The 19,227-nt window shown below is 49.4% G+C and overlaps 1 protein-coding gene across 1 annotated transcript; it reads right to left on the bottom strand.

Annotated features, from left to right (window-relative positions):
• Positions 1-99: 99 nt before the first annotated feature.
• Positions 100-4,843, bottom strand: CHCHD5 (coiled-coil-helix-coiled-coil-helix domain containing 5). The gene is made up of 4 exons (XM_082357904.1): positions 4,705-4,843; positions 3,363-3,503; positions 3,096-3,261; positions 100-274 (listed from the first exon to the last, which is right to left on the bottom strand). Coding segments are annotated over exons 1-4 (333 nt in total). The 5' UTR covers positions 4,707-4,843; the 3' UTR covers positions 100-250.
• Between the last annotated feature and the right edge of the window lie 14,384 nt (positions 4,844-19,227).

The raw sequence follows: 19,227 nt of genomic DNA, 5'->3' as shown, positions 1-19,227 counted from the left end.
CCTGGTGAACAGACAGAGCAGCTTGCCCCATGCCCCAGGCCCCTCCTTGGCACACTGGTGAAGCTAGGGCCCCGCAGGTGCTGAAGGCAGGAACCAAAGCCTGGTATAGTCTTTATTTATTGTGAGTCTTGATGTCCAGGGAAGCCAGGCCCATGTCCACAGCCCTCAGGACGCCACCTGGCCATTCTTCAGGGGTGGAGGCATCAAGTGCAGTCACTCATGTCCAGTTCTCCTACGGTCTGAAGGGTCCTCAGGAGGCAGGAAGTGGCTGTGCCTGCAGAAAAAAGCCACATCGACATCTACTAGCACCTCTTGTGTGCCTGGCACACACAAGAAAAATTAAAAACAAATATAAGAAATAAAGAGCACCAACAAAGCCAAAAGCAGATTCTGTGAAAAGATTAATAATATTGATAAACTCCTGTCAAGACTCACCAAGAAAAAAAGGAAGAAGACACAAATAACCCATGTCAGAAATGAAAAAGGGGGGCTTCCCTGGTGGCACAGTGGTTAAGAATCCGCCTGCTAATGCAGGGCACACGGGTTCGAGCCCTGGTCCGGGAAGATCCCACATGCCGCGGAGCAACTAAGCCCGTGTGCCACAACTACTGAGCCTGTGTGGCACAACTACTGAAGCTCACATGCCTAGAGCCTGCGCTCCGCAACAAGAGAAGCCACCGCAATGAGAAGCCCGCCCACCACAAGGAAGAGTAGCCCCCGCTTGCCACAACTAGAGAAAGCCCGGGCGCAGCAAAAAAAAAGAGCCAACGCAGCCAAAAATAAATAAATAAATAAGATAAATTAAAAAAAGAAATGAAAAAGGGGGGAATTCCCTGGCGGTCCAGTGGTTAGGACTCCACACGCTCACTGCCGAGGGCCCAGGTGGGAACTAAGATCCCACGAGCCACATGGCTCAGCCAAAAGAAAAAAAGAGAGAAATGAAAGAGGGGCCTTTGTTACAGGTTTGACAGACCTTAAGATAATACGAGGATATTAAGAACAAATTGATGACAATTTAAAAATTCAGATCATGTGAAAAATTCTTAGAATTTCCTGGCAGTGGATGCAGCAGACACACATCTCTGACTCTAGGGAGGGACAGACAACCAGTGAACAAAAATGTGTCAGCGGGTGAATCCTATGAAGAAAACTACATCAGGGTACAGAGCAGAGGTGTGCGGAGAGGGAGGTACAAGCAGCACTTCACGCTGTCAGCTGCGTCAACGTGAGACGTCTTTATACCATGTTTTATGAGATGAGCCTGTGTGCTTGCTATCGTGGAGACTAGAGAAGAGAGGAGGCCTGAATCTCACTGCCCCTAGTCAGAGGGAAAGCTGCAGCTGGGATGCCGTCACCGGGAAGGAGCGCACAGTGAGGAGGAGCCGGGTGTGGGCTTAATGACTCCGAGCGCACTGGAAAATCACAGGCTTTGAAGGGGACAGATGTGACCCAGTTTCCCTTTTTAAAAGCTCCTTTGGCTACCAGCGGGGAGACAGAGAGTAGCGGGGGGCAGGACAGGGGTGACCCCAGGAAGACCAGGGAGAGCCTTGGTTGCTCATTCCAGGAGGGAGGGAGCAACTGGCCCTAAGATAGTAAGGTGGGGTCTTTGTTCAGATGCTCAAAAAACTTGCAAGAAGTATCACCAAAACAGAATTAATAAACTAGTGTGAACAGTATGCAATCATTACTGAATATTTTCTGAAAGTCCATCTCACTGGTGTCTGCTCTTGGAACCTGAACCTTTCACTTATCTGTGTCTTATTAAAAAAAAAAAAAAACAACCCAATGTCTACAGGACCTGGTAGAAGGGCATTCCCCCAGTCTTCAGCCAAGAACGCCTCTGAAACAGGCGATGGGAGGGAAGCAGTTACAAAGCAGTAAAATATAAGCCATAGTGGAGGGAGCACAGGCATCTTGGGAGGATGGAGATGGGCCATGACGGGATTTTCTGAGGGAGGTGACATCGAAGCTGGAATAAGAATTAGCCAGATGGAATAGGAAGGGCAGTCCCGGCAGAGGGAAACAGTGAGATAAAAGCCTGGCAGCAGGAGAGACCGGCATTCGAGTAATTGCATGTTCACTGGGGCACGAAACACAGAGCTTGAGGTGGATGTCGGGTAGAGGTAGGGCCAAAGGCCGTATCCTGCAGGGCCCGAGAGGCTGTGCCGGAGTGTAGACTTGGCCTGGTCAACGCGAGCCATGAAGCAGTGTGCAGTCAGAGTTCCTTTGGGATCACTCTGGGACCTTCACGGAGAATGGACTGACTGAGGTAAGACAGACAGCATGGAGGTCCAAGACAGACAGCATGGAGGTCCAAGAGAAGGCTTCTCTTCTGGGTGCGAATAGAGAAGATGGGGCCCCAGGAACCGAGAGAGGGGCAAATGAGAGGGGCTTGAGAGGGAGCTGGTGAAAGATGTGTCTTTTGCCTTTGGAGCTTGCAGGCCAGTGGGGGAGACAGTAAACATCTAAACCAGCGTTTCTCAACCTTTTGCCCCCACAAGGAGTCTTTTTAGACATTTTTTAAAAATTGCACCCATCCATGACATTTTAATACCATAGATATACTGTATATCTGTTTAGGTACTGTATACATTAAAAACAGTTAAGACTTTTTTGCCCCATCCTTACCCCCATTGCCCATACAGCTGAGAGGCAGTGAGGAAGAGAAAGGGAGAGTGGGTAAGGGAGGAGGTGGATCAGGTCAGCCTGGGGAAGAACACAGAGAACCAGCAGGAACCTGGGATTTTGTTCTCAGTGTGGATGAGAAGTCACTGAAGAGCTTTAAGCGAAGGTGTAATGTGACTAGTTTTCAGTTCCTAAATGTTCTCTCTGGCCACCGCACGGAGGCAAGGTAAGAGGGGATTCAGGGAGACCAGGGAGAAGGCTGGGGCAGGGATCTCGGCTGTGGAGGGGTGGAGGAGATGGCGGGACTAAAGCAGGGACTATGGAATGGGTAAGAGGGGAACACGTTCTGATGTTCTGGAAGCGGGATCCACGGTAAAGGTCTGCGTGGGGCTGAGGCTGACCCCAAGGTCTTTACTCTGAGCAGCTAGAAAGATGCAGGGGTGGGATGAGATGCGGAGCCGCTGTCTTACCTCTGCGGTAGAGGGTGTGTGTGTCGGCTGCACCTGCTCAGCACACTGCAGGAAGCGGCGCACATGTTCTGCGCAGTTGCCCACGGCTGCCTCGTTCTGTCTAAGACATTCCTCAAAGGCCTCAAAAGGCTCCGCACAGGCCTGGCGGATCTGCCGGATGACTGGGCTGCAGGGGCAGGGCATTTCAGGCCCAGGGAGACTTCCACCCCACTGCCCACCTCCCCCCCCCCCCCCCCGGCAACCTGCCCCGTACTTGCCCACACTCACTGGGCCGACGTGCACTGCGCAATGCTCATCTTAAGGTGGTGACAGTCTCGTTGCCATGACTCAGGCTTGGCTGCCACACACTGGCCGTACTGCTCCAGCTCCCGGCCACAGTAGCGAGCAGTGACCTCCAGGGCTGCCTGCCTGTGGGACGTGACAGTCTGAGGATAATTCCAGGCAGCAGGCAAGAAAGGGAGTTCTGATCCGAGTCTGGGGTGTAGACTCACCCCAGAGTGAGTATACAGTATATATACTTTTAATGTATACAGTACCTAAACAGATATACAGTATATCTATGGGGTCTTGGGCAAATCTCAGAGTCTGAAGGGTCCTGGGATAAGGCCAGGGAGGTAGAGAGGTAAGGCATGAGCCTTGGGGGTTGTGGAGCAGGCTGGAAGCTTCTGGGGAGATAGTGGAGGTCCTGCATAAAAGGTCTGATTATTCCAAGGCAGGCTGTGGAGGTCCTGGAAGAAGGGTCTGGGAGTCTAGGCATCCGCCAGTTTAGGCTTGAGAATCATGCAGAGAAGGCTTAGGGCCTTAGAAGTAACACCTAGAGTTTTCCGAGAGAACCTGGGAGCCCTAAATGAGTTCGAAGGAACTAAAAGTGAGGGTTAGAGGTCCAAGGGGTGAGGTCTTCGGTCCTGGGGAAGGGTCTCTTGACCAGAGGGTCTTAGAGATGAGACCTGAAGACAGGGGTACTGAAAGTGAGACTTGAGGCCCTGGGGCAGGTTTGGGGGTCCTGGGGTGGGTCTCAGGGTCCTAGGGGCATGATCTGGAAGCCCTGGGTGAGGCTGGGGCTCTGGGGTAAATCTGGAGGGTCCTACAGATAAGCTCTTCAAGTTCTTGGGAACAAGGTCTGGAACTCCAGCGTGAGATCAGTGGTGTCTAAGAACAAGTCTGTGGGCCCTATAGGTGAGGTCTGAGATACTCGACAGACCCGGAAGTTTCAAAAGGTAAAGTCAGATGATCCAGGGGGAGGAACCTGGAGCTCTAAAAGGACGGCTCTAGGAGTCCTAGAGGTCCTGGCATAAGTCTGGAGTCGTAGGGTTGCAGGGTCAGGGACGATACCCGGGGTTTTGGGGGTCAAGTCTTCGGGTGTTGAGAGCCTGGACCTTAAAGTCCTTCCTTATCACCCGGAAGAGGGGCGGAGCCTAAACGCTCAGAGGGCGGGGCCTGAACACGCGGAGAACTGGGGCTCGTGAAGGACAGCGCTCAATCCTAAGGCTCGGATCTCCAGGGAACAGAAAGGCCAATCCTTCTTCCCGGAGTCCTGGCCTAAGTCCAGATCACTGGGGAAGAGAAAGAATACGGGGGCAGGTACGGAGTAGGGGCTCCCGCTACTCACATCTTGAGGCCGATGCCGGAGGAGGATCAATGAGGGAGGATAGCCCCGCCTTTTCCGGTATCAGGTTGTCATGGCGGCGCCCAGCCCAGCCCTCCTTGCCTCGGATTTTCCCGGTCGCAGAGCTGACAGGCAGCCCCGTTCCCTTTAGGCCCAACCCGTCATGGCGGCGCCCTACTTCTCCTTCCGGCCCCGACCGCTAATGGTGGCGCCTTGCGTAGCCACTTTCCGGCCCCAGCCGGCTCGGTACATTGTGCCCTTCCATTTCCGGCTGGCCCTGGCGGCACCGGGAATTCACCGGAAGTACTGGGAAGAATCGCGGTACCTCCGCTTTAAGGGGAGTCCGGCGCTGGTGTGCGCCGCTCCTGTACTTGGCCGCAGCCGCACGCGCCTTTAGCCACCTTACTGGAGCTGGTGGCCAGCGGCCGCCGCTGCTGCGACCCCTCGACATGCTGCCGTTCGCGGCTTGGTTGGGCGCTGTGGCTGCGGGCTGCTGGGCGCCCGGACACGGAACCTGACACCTGATGCCCCTCTGCACGTTCTGCTCTGCGCATGCGCTCACTAGCCTCTGGGGACGCTGGTTGTACGCGAGGCGGAGCGGGCGGGAAGCGGGTCACCCCGGGAGCAGGAGAAGGAGGACTGGACCTCTCGTCTACTCAGCCTGGGTCACCCAGACCGTGTCCCCTACCCCTTGGCATAAATTATGAAGCCATGGTGGACGTGAGTTTTAGTCTTGGCTCCCTGCCACCTTGGGGAAGTTAGTTCTCTGTAATTCTTCATCATATGACAGCGTTTCCGCCTCCTCGGCTGTCTTCAGGTATGAGGCTCCGTGTGAGTATCCCTTGGTCAGAGAACTGAGCGTCAGTCCTGCTGTCTTGTGTGCAGAGGTTTTTCCAGACCCAGGGTGAGCCAAAATGAACATAAAATGTAGTTAATCATAGTGGCTTAGAGGAACAAGAGCCATTTGTGAGTGACAGTTGATTGGAGTCTCATGTATGTTACCGAACTGAAACAGCACAGCTCAGATGGGACTGGACCCCATGGGCTGGGACTCGAACCCACTGTCTTTTAATGGAGATCGCACACCTGGTCTCAGGACTTAAGGAAGCTCAGGTTTTTTCTGTCTGGTTGCCGAAAGAATTCAGTGAGACACAAAGTGATAGGAAAGAAGTGGATTTATTTAGAGAGATAAACTCCGTAAGCAGAATGCAACCCATCTCAAAAGGGGAGAGTGGCCCGGAAATATGGAGTGGTTAGGGTGGTTAGTTTTTATCGGCTGGGTAATTTCTTAGGCAAGTGGGAGGAGCATTCTAACTGCTTAGGGGAAGGGGCGGGGATTTCCAGGAATTGGGTCCCTGCCCACTTTTTGGCCTCCTGTGGTCAGCCTCAGAAGTGTCCTGGCACCTGTGGGCGTGTTGTTTGCATATGCTAGTGTATAATGAGGTTCAAGGTCTCCTGGAAGTTGAATCTTCCTCCATCTTGGGCCTGATCCGTTCTAGCCAGTTTTTGTCATACCTGCAACGGCTATGTCATTCTTTTATTTTTTTATTTATTTGTTTTGGCCACGACACACAGTTTGAGGGATCTTAGTTCCCTGACCAGGGATTGAACCCGGGCCCAGGGCAGTGAAAGCACCAAGTCCTAACAACTGGACCACCAGGGAGTTCCCAGGGAAAGGTTTTTAAAGACAGGGTGAGGGAGCGGGGTTGTGGGGTGTGTGATCAGCTCCAGACATTCTTCTCATTGGCTGGTGGGAGTCAGCATCGTCAACTTTCTGGTTCCAACCAATCTGGGGTCTACGTGCCTCCATCTGGTGAGGGTCTCAGTATGTGCAAAACAGCTCAAAGTACACGGCTCAGAATATTATCTGTAGCCCCTGAGGAGGAGCTAAAGGGCCTTGACTTTGTTTAATGGCTAAACTATTATTATTTTGTCTTGTTTGAGTGTTTTCCTTTCTGCATTTTCTCACTTCTCTGATTAAATTTACTCTTTGGAACTCGGGGAAGGCCCAGGAGGCTAAAGTTTTTCTACAGACAGAAGGTAGGCAGAGGACATGGGGAGGAGGTGTGTTCTGGGAGGGCCCCAAAGGGTCCTGCTTGGTTGCAAGTGTGCTCGTCTGTAAAATGGGGATGATAGCAGTGAAATTCTTCACATAAGACATAGTGTATGTGAGCGTTTTAGCATGGAGCCTGGAAGAGAGGAAGGGAACAGCGTCAGCATCTCTTCTCTTTGGCTTCAAATGTAGACTAAATTCTCATGTTTTCCCTTCCTGGGAGAGTGAAATCTTAACCTGTCCTATGCCCTCCCCCTGAGTCTTATCCCAAAATCCAGGTAATATGCTTCCTCCAGGGAAGGGTTTCAAACGTCTGACACTCATGCCTCCAAACTTCTAGTTGCCTTTTGGCCTGTGGCTCAAGAGTGTAACTAACTTCCTCCCTAGGAATCAAAGGTAAGGGAGACCCAAGTGACCCTAGGGTTTGGAGTGAAGCAGATCTGGGTTTGAACCTGAGAGCTCGGACAGAGTACTTCTCTCTGTGTTTCAGTTTCCTTGTAACAGATGTTTCAGGATTTCCTTGTGTGTAGAAACTGAGATGACATATGCAAAGCACCTGGTATGGAGCACTTTGTATTTTCTTTCTAGCCTTATCAGAGTTTGTTATGTTGACCTAAAACAAATAGGCTGCCAGTTATCTCTCCAGCAAAAGTGGGTTTATTCGAGATCAGTAAAGAAATACAGTTAACAGGTCTGCAACCATAGCAAGCCAGGTGCAGGTCCCAGCATAGCAAGGAGAGGAGAGCTCTTTTAAAGAGGGGAAAAGGAAATTGGGAGGACTGTAGTAAACAAAGAGTCCATTGGAGGGATTGGGAGTTTGAACTTTAGCGGCTTTTTATTGGCGAAGTCCTGACAGTCTCGTCGGCTGAGTTCTTGCTAGGGAAGAAGAGCCTCTTCCTGTTGGGTTCAGTTATGTGTTAGGGTGTGAGTGCGCCCCCTTCTGACCTCCCGACTCTTTTAATTTTGGTTCTGTTTATTACTTGTTACAATTATTACTGTATATATGCGTTGGCTTATTTTCTGCCTACTTCAAAGCCCTGTGAAGCCCATGAGAGAAGGGGCTGTGTATCTGTGTCATGGTCACTGCTGGCTACCCCACAGCATGGGGCCTGGCAGAGTAGTAGTGGAATGAATGAAACAGCGTGCTCATAGGATTGCATGAGGATAATGATGAAATAAAATTGTTTTTAAGGCAGGACAAGAAAATATTTAAACATAAAATTCTCAAAATAAAAAAAGGAAAACAAAATTCTCTCTCTGCCCATTTGAGCCACTACCCCCTCCCTTTTATTGTGCATTGGGCATCTGCATTATACATCAACTAGATCCCCTAAGAAGACACAGAAATGCCTACTTGACAAAGATTTAAAAAAAGCGATTTCCTCCTGGCACCAGCAAAGTAACTCCTAGGAGATAACATTCGTTTCTCAATCCTGTAAGCAATCACGATGACCCACTACTCTCCTTGTTGGACTGTGTAAACTGTCAATATGTTACTTTGATGTATAAGCCTTTGTCTCAAAAACTTATATAACTGTGCCTTGACCTCTAACAAGCAGAACAGTCCTCAGAACTTCCTGAAAGACTGTCTCCTGGGTTATGAGCCTCAGGTTGGCTTGAGTAAAATTTTCCATGTCTTAGATTGACCACTGATTAATTTTTTGTTGACAGTAACATGAGATCCAGTTATTCACTGTTGACAAAAAACTGATCAGTTGATCTAAGAGAGAATTGGAAATTTTTATTTTATTCTTAAAAAATATTTATTTATTTATTTAGGTTGTGCCAGGTCTTCGTTGCAGCAGGCGGGCTCCTTAGTTGTGGCATGTGAACTCTGAGTTGCGGCATGCAGGAGGGATCTAGTTCCTTGACCAGGTATCAAACCCGGGCCCCCTGCATTGGGAGCGCGGAGTCTTAACCACTGTGCCACCAGGGAAGTCCCTGGAAAATTTTATTCGAGCCAAATTTGAGGATAATAACCTGGGAGGAGCATCTCAGAAAGTTCTGAGAACTGTTCCACCCTTTAGAAGTCAAGACACAGTTTACATAAGTTTTTTGAGACGGAGGGCTGTACATTAAATGATGTATTATTGACAGTTTACATAATTCCAGATTTGAGCACCATCACAGTGGGTCATGTGACCCTTTATAAGATCAAGAAGGAACGTAATTTTTTAAGGAGTTGTCTATTTATGCTAGGAGAATGTTGCTGTTTATGGTTGAGTAGGTATTTCTGCTGAGTGGGGAGGTTTGGTCAATGCATAATGCAGATACACAATGCACAGTGCGGTGGGGAGAGGGGAGACCAAAGGGCAGAGAAGAATTTTTATGTTCACATTTTTCTTGGGCTTCCCTGGTGGCGCAGTGGTTAGAATCGAATCCGCCTGGCAATGCAGGGGACCCGGGTTCTATCCCTGGTCCAGGAAGATCCCACATGTCGCGGAGCAACTAAGCCCATGAGCCACAACTACTGAGCCCACAGGCCACAACTACTGAAGTCCGCATGCTCTAGGGCCCGCATGCCACAACTACTGAGCCCACGTGCTGCAGCTACTGAAGCCCGCATGCCTAGAGCCTGTGCTCTGTGACGAGAAGCCACCGCAATGAGAAGCCCGCACACCACAATGAAGAGCAGCCCCACTCACCGCAACTAGAGAAAGCCCGTGCACAGCAGCAAAGACCCAACACAGCCAAAAAAAAAATTTTTTTTTCTTGTCATAAATATGAATTTTATTTCGCACACTAATATGATACTTATTAAGTGCCATATATGTGCCAGGAACTGTTCTACCAGCTGGGGAGACAGCAGTGAATAAAACAGACAAAAATTTATACTGATAAAAAGTTAAAGAAGACAATTCAGGTGATACAAATTTTAACACTTCGTGAAGCAGACAGTCTGCAGAGAACCACAAAATGGGGTGGAAGGCGGGAGGCTTTTATAGGATGAAAAATAAAGAACAAGGAAGAGAGAAACAGAAAATATCTGATAGGCTCGGGCCACATATTCAACCTTATTTGAGGTGAGAAGGAAGAAGGAAATAAGCCCAGAGTTGGCTTGGCATTTGGGGATTGGCTAACTGGACATACTGTGCTTCTGGTCAAGTGGAGCATTACAGGGATATGAAAGTTACCTAAGTTTCGGTTTGCAGGCCTGGCACCCAGGGCTCCATTGGCTCTATCTTGAGCCTGTAAAGTTTTATTTCAACAGTACCAGAGTGGATCTTAACATTCTAGTGGGAGAAACAGTCATCACAGTAAATAGGAAAAGCATATACTGGGCTTCCCTGGTGGCGCAGTGGTTGAGAGTCTGCCTGCCAATGCAGGGGACACGGGTTCGAGCCCTGGTCTGGGAAGATCCCACATGCCGTGGAGCGGCTGGGCCCGTGAGCCACAATTACTGAGCCTGCGCATCTGGAGCCTGTGCTCCGCAACAAGAGAGGCCGCGATAGTGAGAGGCCCACGCACCGTGATGAAGAGTGGCCCCCGCTTGCCACAACTAGAGAAAGCCCTCGCACGGAAATGAAGACCCAACACAGCCATAAATAAATAAATAAAATAAAATAAAAAACAACATTTCTCAGTTTGAAATCAAAATAACTGATTAACTTGTCTCTCTCTCACTCTGCATAACTTAATCCACCACACTGCTGCCAAAGTTATAAAAAAAATAAAAAGAAAAGCATATACGAAATGAGTGATGAACGCTAAAGAGGATGATCAAACTGGGAAGGGAATGGGAAGTGTTGAGAGGGTGACAACTTTCTCGGTAGAATGTCCAGGGAAGGTGTGATGATATGATTATAATAAACATATATTTGGTCTTCATCCACTGTTCAGCACAGAGCGCCTGAAATCCTTGGAATTTCCTACAAAATGAGAGCAACAAAGGTGTCTTTTGTTATGTTAATGAGGTGACTTTGGGGCCACACCTAAGGATGGGGGCTGGTCGCTAGGAGAAACAACCCTGTGATTAAATGGTTGGAGCTTTCAGTCTCATCCTCCTGACTTCTGGGGAGAGGGAAGGGGCCAGAGGTTTAATCAATTATATATGGCCAGTGATTTAATTACTCATGCCTATGTAGTGAAGCCTCCATAAAAACCCAAAAGGAAGGGGTTTGGAGAACTTCCAGGTTGATGAACATGTGCAGCTGCGGGAGAGTGGCCTGTTGCAGAACTTGGAAGCTTCATTCAAGCCCTTTCCCCATACCTTGCCCTATGCACCTCTTCCATCTGGCTGTTCTGAGTTACATCCTCAGTTATATCCTTGGTCATATAGCAAGTAAAATGTTTTTTTTCTGAGTTCTGCGAGCCACTCTAGTAACTTAATTGATCAAAAGGAGGGGACTGTTGAAACCTCCAATCTGTAGCCAGTTGGTCAGAAGCACAGGTGACGACCTGGACTCAGGATTGCCCTCTGAAGTGTGTGTGCGTACGGGGGGCAAGGGAAGGCAGTCTTGTAGGACTGAGCCCTTAAGCTGTGGAATCTGATGCTATCTCTCAGTAGATAGGGAAACTCTGCCCCAGTGGGTTAACAGAAACTGGTGACTAACAGAAATTCTTGAGCTTGTCTTACAGAACAGCAGGTAAGGGAACAGCTTGTTAAAAAAGTTTGCGTGGGGCTTCCCTGGTGGCGCAGTGGTTAAGAATCTGCCTGCCAATGCAGGGGACATGGGTTTGAGCCCTTGTTCGGGAAGATCCCACATGCTGCAGAGCAACTAAGCCCGTGTGCCACAACTACTGAGCCTGTGCTCTAGAGCCCACGAGCCACAACTGCTGGAGCCCGCGAGCCACACCTGCTGAAGCCCGTGCGCCACAACTACTGAAGCCCCTGTGCCTAGAGCCCGTGCTCCTCAACAAGAGAAGCCACCGCAATGAGAAGCCCGCACACCACAACAAAGAGTAGCCCCCGCTCACCACAACTAGAGAAAGCCTGCGTGCAGCAAGAGACCCAACATAGCCAAAAATAAATAAAATAAATAAATTTTAAAAAGTTTGCGTGCCCAACACACAGTGAGGCTAAATGAACTGAAACAATGAAGTTTGGAGCAAAGAAAGGTTTATCGCAGGGCCAAGCAAGGAGAACGATGCCTTGTGCTCAAAAACCTCAAACTCCCCCATGGTTTGGGGGGGAAAGTTTTTATATTCAAAATTTGGGTTGAGGGCTGCAGGGTGTGTGACTTCCTTCTGATGGAACTTTTAGTTCCTGCTTTTGCCCCTTTTTTGTTTGTTTGTTTGTTTGCTGCGCTATGCGGCTTGTGGGATCTTAGTTCCCTGACCAGGGATCAAACCCAGGCCATGGCACGAGTCCCAACCACTGGACTGCCAGGGAGTTCCCCTGCTTTTGCCCTTTCTTAAATGATTAATTGCTTGAGTCTCTTTTCTGAAACTTGAGAAACTAAGACGGAGGTGGGGGAACATGGAGGGGCCTGCCACTGGGACGGCCTTGCAGGGCTCCGCTCAATTTCATTAAGACTGGTTGAGACCACTGACCCTAGAACTGGGCCTGCACAAGTGTCGGATGAATGACTTTTTGATGTCAGAGCACTGGAAACTCCACCCTCAGATCATGCTAATGATCTGAACTAACTTTTGAACATGCATCTCATGAAGAAGCATGTAATTCAGGTATGCCTGAGCAGAACACCTCACTTTTCCCTACCTGCAGCCACCCCTTCCCCATGCCTAACTAAGGCCACCCTGCTTCTTTTCTTTTTTTTTAATTAATTAATTTAGTTAGTTATTTTTGGCTGTGTTGGGTCTTTGTTGCTGCGTGTGGGCTTTCTCTAGTTGCGGCGAGCAGGGGCTACTCTTTGTTGCGGTGTGCAGGCTTCTCATTGTAGTGGCTTCTCTTGTTCTGGAGCATGGGCTCTAGGCACGTGGGCTCAGTAGTTGTGGCTCGCGGGTTCTAGAGCGCAGGCTCAGTAGTTGTGGCACACGGGCTTAGTTGCTCTGTGGCATGTGGGATCTTCCCAGACCAGGGCTCGAACCCATGTCCCCTGTATTAGCAGGCGGATTCTCAACCACTGCACCACGAGGGAAACCCCTTTTTTTTTTTTAATTTATTTATTTTATTTTATTTATTTTTGGCTACGTTGGGTCTTTGTTGCTGCACACGGGCTTTCTCTAGTTGTAGCGAGCGGGGGCTACTCATTGTTGCAGTGCGCGGGCTTCTCATTGTGGTGGCTTCTCGTTGCAGAGCACGGGCTCTAGGCGCACGGGCCTCAGTAGTTGCAGCACATGGGCTCAGTAGTTGTGACTTGCAGGCTCTAGAGCACAAGTTCAGTAGTTGTGGCACATGGGCTTAGTTGCTCTGCGGCATGTGGGATCTTCCCGGACCAGGGATTGAACCCGTGTCCCCTGCATTGGCAGGTGGATTCTTAACCACTGCGCCACCAGGGAAGTCCCATCCTGCTTCTTTATCCCATAAATATCCCTTTGGAGAGGCAGATCTGAGACTCGTTCTGCCGTCTCCTTGCTTGGCTGCCTCGTGAGTAAACTCTTTGCTGCAAACCTCGGCATCTCAGTGCTTGGCTTGCTGCGTGTTGGGAAAATGAACCGAGCTTGGTAACAATAGGATCAGAATTCCGTTGAATTATAGGACACCCAGCTGGTATCTGGAGAATTGCTTGGTGGTGGTGAACACTCCACCCTTTGGAATTGGGTGCAGAACTTTAGAAGACCTCCCTGAGAGGGTACCATTGAGCAAAGGCCTAAGAGGGTGAGAGAGGGAGCCGCAGGGACAAGTGTCCCAGGCAGAGAGAACAGCCAATGCAAAGGCCCTTACCTGAGGTGGGAACATGCAGGATACATTCAAGGAACACGAGGACAGGCCAGTTTAGCTGGAGTAGAGGGAGCCATGTGGCGAATGATGAGGGAGATAGGGCAGCAGCAGGAGGCTGGATGGGTGAGGCCTTACAGGCAATTATAAGGACTCTGGCTTATACACTGAGTGAGATGGTGAGTGGGGCCCTGGATTCTGTTTTTAGTGAGCTTCCCAAGGTAAGTCTACCCCTAATAGTGTTTGAGGTTTCAGTGAGAAGCCAGAGAGGCAGAAAGGAAGCCCCTCCTTTAGGCCAGTTCATCTAGAATGGAGGTCCTAGTATTGCTGCCCTCGAGGAGTATCCTAGAAGCAGAAACACTCAAAAACAGATATACAAAAACACAACTCCCCCTTGAATTAAAGATTCATTTAGGTTGGGCTTCCCTGGTGGCGCAGTGGTTAGGAATCCGCCTGCCAATGCAGGGGACACGGGTTCGAGCCCTGGTCCGGGAAGATCCAACATGCCGCGGAGCAGCTAAGCTGGTGCACCACAACTACTGAGCCCGTGTGATGCAACTACTGAAGCCCGCGCGCCTAGAGCCCGTGCTCCACAACAAGAGAAGCCACCGCAACGAAGAGTAGCCCCCGCTCACTGCAATTAGAGAAAACCCACGCGCAGCAACGAGGACCCAACGCAGCCAAAAATAAATAAATAAATAAATTTATTTTTAAAAAAGATTCATTTAGGTTAAAAAGTACCTATTCAAAAATGCAAGCCCCTCTGAGCAGGGTTAATAATTGCTTTCTTCCTGACGCTTAGCTGAGAATAGCACTGAGAATTGGGGGAGATTGAGAGGGAGACGAAGAATCAGCTGTTTGATTTTATGTGAGATTTGCACATTTCAGCAAGAAGGGAGAAGGGTGTGGTGAAAGAAACGGGATAGGGGAGCAGGTTGTCTGGAAGGGGACTGGCCAGGGAAAGAGGGAAGGGGTCAGGGCATATCAGGGTTTTGTTTTTTTGTTCCCCTCTCCCCCCAGCTTTAATGAGGTATGTGTGACAAATGAAAATTATATTTGTACGGTGTGCAATGTGATGTTTCGATATACGTATAGATTGTGAAATGATTACCACAGTTAAGCTGGTTAACGTATCCATCACCTTGAAACCGCACTCATTCTCGGATGGAACTTGAACCCAGCCAGAACTCAGATTGGGACTTGAACCCATGACCCCTTACTTAGGAGGGGACTCGAGCCCACTGTCTTTTCATTGAAACTGCTCACCTGGTGTCAGGACTTACTGAAGCTCAGGTTCTTTTGTTTTGATGCAGAAAGAATTCAGCGTGAGGTAAAGTGGCATTCAAAGAGTGAGTTTATTAGCATAGGACAGTTGTGAGAGAGACAAGCGGGCAGGCAAGGGAGCACAGCCCCGAGAGCAAAGAGGGCTCCATTTTTATAATCAAAGAAAAAGTGGGGAGGGGAGAAGACCACCTTTTTCCTCATTCTTGGGTAGACATCAAGGCTTACATCATTAGATCCTCCTTTAACCCTATATGGTTTGAGACCGTCATGGTGCTATTTAAATCCTATGTATATTAGGGTGGTGACATATACTAAAATATGGTAATTCATCTCAGGTTTTGGTATAATGTCCCCTTTCACCTAGTTTCTTCACCCTTTCACCTACACAAAGTCCTGTCTTGGCTACATGCAGAAATGATACTTTTCGAGGACCATTAACTCCCCGACTTCATGTAACAAGACATAGACCCCATATCTATAGTCTTGTGGTTTTTTTGTTGTCTTTTTGGCCACGCCACATGGCTTGTGGGATCTTAGCTCCCCGACCAGGCATTGAACCCGGGCCCTCAGCAGTGAAAGTGCAGAGCCCTAACCACTGGACCGCCAGGGAGTTCCCTATTGTCTTGTGTTTTAACTATCAGGATTTGTGGCTTGAGTGTGCCTGGCACTTGAATGTGCCTGGTGTTCCTTCAAGGTAGAGTAGATTGTTGCTAGATTCCTGGATCCTTTTCTTGAGTGTCATTAGCTTACAAGAGTCCCCTAGACTCTCTTAAAATTTCCTTTCTATCTTTAATCCCCTAGTGGGATTTCTGAACTAACCATTTAATTATCCTTCTCTATCCCTATCAACCTCACATAGTTACCATTGTGTGTGTGTGATGAGAACATTTGAGATCCACTCTCTTAGCAGATTTCAAGTACATCATACATTATTGCTAACTGTGGTCACCATGCTGTACATTAGGTCTCTAGGACTTACTCATCCTGTAACTGAGTTTGTGCCCTTTGACCAACATCTCCCCATTTCCCCCACTCCCTGGGCCTGGCTACTCTGCTCCTATGAGTTTGACTTTTAAATTTTATTTATTTATTTAAATTATGTTTTAGCTCCAGAGTTTGTTTTTATTAATTTATTTATTCATTGATTTTTGGCTGCACTGGGTCTCCGTTGCTGCGCGCCAGCTTTCTTTAGTTGCAGCGAGTCAGGGCCACTCTTCATTGCAGTGCGCGGGCCTCTCACTGCAGTGGCCTCTCTTGTTGCGGAGCACAGGCTCTGGGCACACGGGCTTCAGCAGTTGTGGCGCACAGGCTTAGTTGCTCTGCGGCATGTGGGATCCTCCAGGACCAGGGCTTGAACCCACGTCCCCTGCATTGGCAGGCGGATTCCTAACCACTGCGCCACCAGGGAAGTTTGACTTGTTTAGATTCCACATATCAAGTAGATCATGCAGTGTTTGTCTTCCTGCGTCTAGCTTATTTCACCGAGCATAGAGCCCTCCAGGGAGGGCGTGTCAGAGTTGGTGAGGGGCAGGGTTGTGTGATGGGGTGGGTGCAGGGTGGTGGATGGGAGGATGCACTTGTAGACTGACCCGGAGAGAGTTTCAGTTCAGGGCTTCGATCCCTGGCCAGACTGAGGGCCGTCACGGAAGGCAGCACAGACATGACTTTGACCAGATGGTCTCCGACCTGGCAGCAAAGTGAGTGCTGACCCTCGATCCCTTGAAGGGGCTGCGAGGCAGCCTGTGATGGTGCCTGGGTGTACAGGTGGTTTCCTGACGGGGTGTTACGAGAAGGCTCTGTAGACCAGGAGAGGGTCTCTTGGTCCCATGGGCTCCTCTCCTCTCGGGTGGCTTCACCCACCACCCTCAACTCTTGGGCTTCCTTCTATCTTTTCTGGAAGCTCCCCACTCCTGATCTGAGGTTGTAGGGCATGTTGGAGGGGAGGCAAATCCTGAGGAGCCCAACACATGCAAAGTCTCCCGGTGTGAGGACAGCGGTGAGCGGGTACGCCCTGCCAGCCACCTTCCACCTTTTCTCAGTGACGTAGGCATTCAGGGCCTCCCGTCCTGTGGAAATAGTGGCACAGGAAATTGTTAGAGGAAACCACATACTCTGAGGGGGTCTCTTGCCCCCTTTTCTCCATCGTAGGCCCTTTAGTTTAAAAATCGGAACTGTGATAAATTCCATCCTCAGTGGGGACTTCCCTGGTGGTCCATTTGTAAAGAATCCACCTTCCAATGCAGGGGACGTGGGTTCGATTCCTGGTCAGGGAACTAAGATCCCACATGCTGTGGGGCGACTAAGCCTGCGCACCGCAACTACTGAGCCCACACATGTCAACTAGAGCCCGCGTGCTGCAAACTATAGAGCCTATGCACCCTGGAGCCCGTGTGCCACCACAAGAGAGAGAAAAACCCTCACGCCACAACTAGAGAGAAGCCCGAGCGCCGCAACAGAAAGATCCCGCATGCCACAACGAAGAGCCGACCCAGACAAAAAAAAAAAAATTCCATCCTCGATTCCAGCTTCTGGATTCCAGCCGTTTGCCGGTCTAAGCAGGGCAGGGAGGCCTGGAGGAGGGTATACCTGCAGGTTCCTGCCGTGTTCTCAGGCCTGTATTAAGGTGCTGGGCAGGGGAGGATTTGGGAAAGAGGTGGAAGCTGTGGCTGTGTCCTAGAGAAGCTACAGGAACAGCCTTCCTGAGTGATGGCAGGCACGCTGCAGGTGAAAGGAGGACGCGGTGCCCTCGTGAGGCTGGATTCGGACTCTTCTGCCCCCTGGGAGCAGGGGAGCAGCTCCCTCCTGGGGACCAGTCTTAGACAAGACCTTGGCCACCCACCCAGGGCAACTCCTTTCCTCATGCACTGGGCTGGGAGCTGCTGGGGCTCCTGTGGGCCTGGCCCCCTCCTCAGCACTGCCCGAGCCTTCCTTACCTGCTGCAGGTTCATGGGGTGCGAGGCTTAGAAGAGGTGCAGTTTCACAAGCTGCAGCTGATGAATGGGTCCCAGCGCCCAACTCCTTTCTCCAGTTCTTCCAGAGCTGTGAGGCCAAAGGAGGCGCACAGAAACCGGTCACAGATGCAGGACATTGCCCTTTTTTTTTTTTTTTGGCCGTGCTGCAAGGCTTGCAAAATCTTAGTTCCCTAACCAGGGATTGAACCTGGGCCCTTGCCGGTGAAAGTGCAGAGTCCTAACCATGGACCGCCAGGGAATTCCCTCTGCTTTGCCTTTAAAGTGCATTCGATGTTTCAAACAGAACTTGGCACCTCGTGGGAAGGAAAAAGGAAGCATGGGAAGGGTTAATTAGGTTGTTTGGTTCTCTGACAGCCAGTCTGGGCCCCTTCACCTCCCGCTCACTGATCCCAATGGAGGTACCTAAATTTCACATTTAGAGCCCATGCTATTCAATGGTGTGCTCCACCAGGCACTGAGTTTCGGCTGGGTAAGTTTCCTGAGGTTGTTGAACAGTCTACCACAAACTAGGTAGGCAGAAATGTGTTCTCTCACAGTTCAGGCCAGAAGTCCAGAATCAAGGTGCTGGCAGGTTGATTCCTTCGGGAGACTGGGAGAATCTGTTCCAGGCCTGTTTCCAGCTTCTGGTGGTTGCCGGCAGTCCTTGGCCCTCCTCAGCTAGTAGACACATCACTGCAATCCCGTGATGTGGCCTCTTTTACCACAAGACAGATGGGAAGGAGTCACAAGTGGCTTATTAGGAACGTAGATAAAAGAAAGCTCATATCTTGACTGCCAGAGGGATTGAGTGCTGTGAATCTACCCCATAGATTTGTCTTTGTCTCCAAGTGGGCTGGGCCTGGAGGTCTGACTTCTAGCAGGACCCAGGGATGGGTACTGCCAGGAACCAAAATCTGTCATTCAATTGTGTATTTACTTCTTTCATTTAAGGTACTCATAATAAATTCTTTAATTATGCAGCACTTTATTCATGATTATAAGTAACTTATTCAGTTTTACGTTTAGCTCTATCTTCCCATTGAAGATATTTTTCTATGCTTTTCATAGAGTTGCATAACATATTAATTCAATCTTTTGAGTATATTTTTCCTTTTAGATTTTTTTGCTTGTTCTCCTATTCTTCATTTATTGAGATTATATATCTATATATATTTACACATGAATTTCACACACACACACAGATCTTGTATATACCATTCTTACTTGAGTAAATACATTCATTTGGGTTCACCAACACTCCATTCACAGAGATACAAATCATCATTCAGTGCTGCATATGGCAGTTTGTTTCAGCAGACACCCATTTGTTCTGCCAGCAATCCATTCACAGGGGAAAACCTTTCAGGCTCATTTCTAAATCCTTCTAAATCCTTCCTTTTAATAGGTACAATTGCTTATATTCTCATACTCCAGATACATCATTTGTGTTCACAAAC

This window comes from Balaenoptera borealis (assembly GCF_965194805.1).
Source record: "Balaenoptera borealis genome assembly, chromosome: 15".
Classification (NCBI taxonomy): Eukaryota; Metazoa; Chordata; class Mammalia; order Artiodactyla; family Balaenopteridae; genus Balaenoptera; species Balaenoptera borealis.
This window is presented reverse-complemented; position numbering and strand designations above follow the sequence as displayed.

What these genes read in the sequence shown, in the direction of transcription:
- CHCHD5 (XM_082357904.1), bottom strand. An exon ending in GCGCAGTGCACGTCGGCCCA is followed by an intron (nt 3,262 to 3,362) that starts GTGAGTGTGGGC and finishes CTGCCCCTGCAG; the next exon opens with CCCAGTCATCCGGCAGATCC. An exon ending in ACACACCCTCTACCGCAGAG is followed by an intron (nt 275 to 3,095) that starts GTAAGACAGCGG and finishes TTTTTTCTGCAG; the next exon opens with GCACAGCCACTTCCTGCCTC.